Source organism: Theropithecus gelada, chromosome X, assembly GCF_003255815.1.
Source record: "Theropithecus gelada isolate Dixy chromosome X, Tgel_1.0, whole genome shotgun sequence".
Classification (NCBI taxonomy): Eukaryota; Metazoa; Chordata; class Mammalia; order Primates; family Cercopithecidae; genus Theropithecus; species Theropithecus gelada.
In genome coordinates, this window is record NC_037689.1 from 21,689,321 (window position 1) to 21,694,864 (window position 5,544).

General features: G+C 49.0%; 1 protein-coding gene across 1 annotated transcript; it reads right to left on the reverse strand.

Annotated features, from left to right (window-relative positions):
- Nucleotides 1-230: 230 nt before the first annotated feature.
- LOC112615366 (ferritin heavy polypeptide-like 17) lies at nucleotides 231-1,145 on the reverse strand. The gene has a single exon (XM_025371957.1). The coding sequence runs from the start codon at nucleotides 1,044-1,046 to the stop codon at nucleotides 375-377; it is 672 nt and encodes a 223-aa protein (XP_025227742.1). The 5' UTR covers nucleotides 1,047-1,145; the 3' UTR covers nucleotides 231-374.
- Between the last annotated feature and the right edge of the window lie 4,399 nt (nucleotides 1,146-5,544).

Below are 5,544 nucleotides of genomic sequence, written 5' to 3' on the forward strand. Positions count from 1 at the left end.
CCCCACCCCATCCCACATGCCCTCAGAGTTTATAAGGGGAAAACTAATGTGTTTTCCAGGGACCCATAGAATACTTTCCCCTCCACCCCCGCAGATCCTGAGCTGCATGCAGATGGGGCAGAGCTGAGTGGAGAGACTGCTGGATACCTACTTTAAACCTGCATGGGGATGTGCCCTGATTCCTAAAAGGTGAGAGTGTTGCAGACACGCGTCAGCTGGACACCTTTATTGCTTTGAGAACAGGTAAGTTTATTGGCAACAGCGGGAAAACAGAGGAGAAAACTGAAGAGAACGTTCTGAAAGGGCAACATGGACGCCCCGCCTGGTGGCCGTACCCGGGGAAGGCACCCCGTGGCTGCGGGGCCCCTCTGGGCTCAAGTGTCTTTCTCGCTGCGGCCCAGGGTGAGCTTGTCAAAGAGGTACTCTGCCAGGCCTGCTTCCGGGGGGGCCCCCATCTTGCGCAGGTTGCTCAGGTAGCCACCCAGCTCTTTGATGGTCTTGGCCTGCTGGTTCAGGAAGTGGTTCTCCAGGAAGTCGCAGAGCTGGGGGTCGCCGTTCTGCTTGGCCAGCTGGTGCAGCTCCAGGAGACTCTGGTTGATGTTCTTCTCCAGGTGGAAGGCACACTCCATGGCCTCCAGCCCGCTCTCCCAGCCTTGGCGCTCTGGCTTTCTGATGTCGTGAAGGCAGATGCGGCCACCGCGCAGGTTCTGCAGCCTCATCAGCTCCTGGGCGTGCTCCCTTTTCTCCTGCGACTGGCGCAGGAAGTAGCGGTCAAAGTGCTCCAGGGCCGAGTCGTCCTCGTCAAAGCAGGAGGCCATGGACAGGTACACGTAGGAGGCGTGGAGCTCCAGAGTGATGTGGGTGTTGACGGCGGCCTCACAGCTGGGGTGGTGGTACCGTTGCACCTGCGACAGCGGGTCCAGGGCGGGCAGCGCGGGCGCGGGGAGCAAGAGGGGAAAAGCGGTGGGGTCGCCAGGGGCCGGGAGCGTGTAGCGGTATCGGCATGGGCAGTGGCGGCGGCGGCGGGGGCCTCGGAGCACCGCCATGGTAGACGACGGCGGCGGCTGGCGGAGGGCGGGGTCCTCCAAGCCAGGCGGTGGTGTGGTCGGGGGCTCTGCGGAGGGACCCGAAGTGGGCGGTGGAGACCGTTACTGGGGGAGGCGCGTGCACCGTCGGGTTGGCGTGGGGTGGTGCGGAGCCGCGCGGGCCTTCTGACAGGTGGTGGGGGTGGGGGAGTGCGCTGAGTTCCATGGGTGGCCCGGGGAACTGGGCACTATTAGACCTCTGCGCTACCTCAGTTCTGCAGTAACTTTTCTAGTTTCCAAGGACTTTCGCCTGTCCCCTGATTGTTCCCCTCTATGACAGCTTGTTCTCATTTTATAAACCTCTTGTGTTTCTTAAACTCTGAGAGTATTTTCTGGTAACGTTTTCTTCTGTTTCCTGTATTATATCCTTTTTTCCCTCGTCCAGAATTAGTTCTATTTGTGCATCTTCCTCACTTTTCCTAAATATCTAGAAAACGTTTGTCCGTTCATGATTGGAATCAAGGACTGGGTTAGCCTTGGTGACGAGCATGGATCTAATGCACAGTGGTGAGTCTGGATGACCAATAGGATTCTCCCATGAACAGGAGGGTGGAGTGTCTCAATTAGGGAGTGGTCATCTCCTTTGGAGAAAAAGGTATAGAGCTCCCAGGCAGAGTAGGAACTATTCCAAATGCCCAAAGCATGGCACTTCTCTGGCATTGGAAGACTTTAGTGAATCTTCCTTCTAGGTAGATGTCAGCTTCCCTTTAAATGCTCATCCATGTCTGCTGCACCCTGAAGCTCAATTCTCTCTGCAGGAGAGATGGCTCCACATTATAGCGAATGTGATTTCAGATATGTTTTGAGGATCAAAGCTTAAACACCAAAGACTCCGTTTTTAAAATTTACTTTGAAAAGTCCTCTATGTTCGTGGTTTTTAGGTACTCAATAACTAATCCTCATGTCTTCCCTGCTGAATTTAAAACCAATTAGTAGACACAGGACTCAGCTCACTGAAGAACAAGCTTAGGTCTGTAGCAAAATGAACTTGCTAGTACTTTTCAAATCTTCCAATTAGAGAAACTCACTGTGGCAGAATGACTTCATCAAAGCTTATTTGTTTTCATCTTGGTCCACAAGTAACCATATTTTTCAAGCTACTCTTGTGATTTCATGGGGTCATGTACTGATTTCTGGCTATTGGAATAAGAAAATAACTGACGTATGGCTAAATAAGGCCTAGTTTATAGGACACACCCTGTGCAATCCATGTCTTGTGCGAAGAGGAGGAACAGACCCTACAATATGACATATCCAACTTGGAGAAGGAGCCTGGAACTTTGGATAACGTGTGGAGAATGTCCCCTCATCATTGTCACCACCAACTTGCACTGGACCTTGATAAAAACAAAAAATAAAACTTTACTTTAAAAGCTAAAGAGATTTGGAACATTTGTTACAGGAGCTAGCCTCTTCTAATTAATCAAATTAGTTAGTCAAAGAAGGTACTGGATAACCACAGGCTGTACCCACAGGGTCCTGTAGGCTTATGGCATTGGAGTGCATTCCAGGATACACACACACACACACACACACACACACACACACACACACACACACACATATATATATATATATCCCTCTGCTTTTTTCGTTCTGGAGAGTGAAATTTTTTTTTTTTTTTTTTTTTTTTTTTTTGAGACGGAGTCTCGCTCTGTCGCCCAGGCTGGAGTGCAGTGGGGCGATCTCGGCTCACTGCAAGCTCCGCCTCCCGGGTTCACGCTATTCTCCCGCCTCAGCCTCCGAGTAGCTGGGACTACAGGCGCCCGCCACCACGCCCGGCTAGTTTTTTGTATTTTTAGTAGAGACGGGGTTTCACCGTGTTAGCCAGGATGGTCTCGATCTCCTGACCTCGTGATCCACCCGCCTCGGCCTCCGAAAGTGCTGGGATTACAGGCTTGAGCCACCGCGCCCGGCCGAGAGTGAAATTTAAAATCCCTCATTGGCCAGGCATGGCAGCTTACCTCTGTAATCTCAGCACTTTGGGAGGCCAAGGCAGGCAGATTGCTGGAACCCAGGAGTTCAAGTCCATCCTGGGCAACATGATGAAGCCCACCTCTACAAAAAAAATTTGAAAAATAGGCATGGTGGCACACACCTGTAGTCCCAGCTACTCAGGAAACTGAGGTGGGAGAATGGCCTGAGCCCAGGAAGTCGAGGCTGCAGTGAGCCGTGATCCCACCACTGCATTCCAGCGTAGGCAACAGGAATGAGAGACTCGGTCTCCAAAAGGAAAAGAAAAATGAAGAATCCCTCATGGACTCTTGAGGATCAAGGGAAAAGGTTTTCCTTCTGTCTCGATGTCCGGAATAAAATCAGGCTTGTCCTTGGGTACCTAACCTTAAGCCACACAAAGCACAGGGGCAGAGATCACGACTATCTGACCCCAGAGCCAGTCAGCTGTGGTGAGGAAGGTGGGACATGTAGCAACAAAAAGCTGTCCTGGAACCACATACCTGGAATCAGTGTTTGGGTGGAGCAGTTCCCCAGAAAAGGGGAATGCTAGTTCCAGGACTGGTAGTGGGAGACTAAGCAGGTGGTACCACAGATAGTACCATTCAGTCTTCCCTACTGAGCCGTGAGGTCTGCAGAGTTAGGAGGTTCCCACGTCTGCCTGTGTCTCCCACACTGCACACCATGCCGGCGCTTAGCACATTTCTTCTCCTTTGGAAAGGAGTATAGTGAGGAAGAAGCAATAAAAATGGGCTAGGAAAGCAAAGGAACAAATTGTTGGAGGTAACTGTGAGAATGGAAGTGTGGTCAACTCCCAATTACAAATGTGAAATGCCTTTAGGCAGCATGCTGCCTCAATGCTCTCTGTGAGGCCGAGGGTTCAGGAGCATGGCCACAGTGAGCACTGGTTAATAAAGTTGACCAGGGGCTGGGCAGGGAGGCTCACACCTGTAATCCCAGCACTTTGGGAGGCCAAGGTGGGTGGGTCACCTGAGGTCAGGAGTTTGAGACCAGCCTGGCCACCATGGTGAAACTCCGTCTCTACTAAAAATACAAAAAAGTAGCCGGGTACGGTGGCATGCGCCTGTAATTCCAGCTATTCGGGAGGCTGAAGCAGGAGAATCTCTTGAACCTGGGAGGCAGGGGTTACAGTGAGCCGAGATTGGGCCATTGCACTCCAGCCTGGGCAACAAGAGTGAAACTCCGTCTCACAAAAAAAAAAGAAAAAAAAAAAGAAGATGGTGAGGAAGCCAGTCTCAGCTCTGTCATCAGAGAAGTAGATGATTTAATGAGTCCATACCAGACTAGATGATTTCCTACATTCTTGGGAACCCTCATAATTTTGTGAGGTAAGAATGGTTATTGTACCCGTGACAAATCTGTGATCCTAAATATAAAGCACTTGCCCAAGATGATACAGAAACAGAATTCAATGTCAGGGCTGATGCTCAACTAGAACTGTGGGACCACAGTCAGGTTTCCAATGAAATGCAGTGTAATGAGGTTGCTGGGTCATATAATATCTCATGGCGTGTCTCTGCTTTAGTGAGCACAAAGATATGTAGAGAGAAGCAGAAAGTAGCTGCTGTGATTCACAGCAGCACAAACTACCGCCCTCTCTTGCCAAGTGTTCCTGGGACAGCCCTTTCCTCTGGCAAGGTCAAGTTTCTCCTACACAACTTCACAGAACAAATGCTCCTTTTTCAATTTCTGCTGGGAAATGAGTTTAAGTAAATTGTTTTTAAAAATGTGAGGCTATAGTTTGAGATAGAACAAAGCTTTTCCTCAGGAGGCTGCCAAGCCTCTCTTCGTGGATGGGATGAGGAGTTTAGGCTTTTTATCACTCCTCTGATGTGCTAACCAACACTTTAGGATTATGCTTGATTTACATACTGTGTGTCTGCATTTTAGGTGGCATTTCTTTATAAAGTGTTGGTCCCCAATCCTTGTACAATGGCGATAATCAGTATTTAACTATAAGAGTACAGCTGATGCTTGGATTGCCTTTCCTGGTAGGATTAAAATACATTTTATTTAGCACCCTACTCCTTCTCCAAAACTCTTGTTCCTTGGTCAATTTTCTGAATAACTGGTGCTATCTGTGTCTGATTATCTCTAACTTGACTGTAATTATGTGACTTCTCATGAAGATGTTCTTCCTTCCTCCATCTCTTAACAGTTTGCTGCACAGAAATCCCAAATAATTGTTTACTGGTTACAGACACCTCTTTGGCTTATGTAGACCAGCAATTCTCAAACGCGATCCATAAGTCTCCCCACTGAATTTCTGAGTCTGTTGGTGCAGAGTGGGGGTGATATGAAAGACAATTTTCAGGGTCTACATTCTGCATTTAATGTTCAACAAGAGAATCAGCTTCATTTCTTCCAGAAACTAGCACACAGAGCAATGGGAATCACCACTGATCCTAAATGCTCTCCTGATAGTTATTTTATGATTGAGTGCATGTGCTTCAAAGCTGAAATACCTTCCTTCCATGTTTTATTC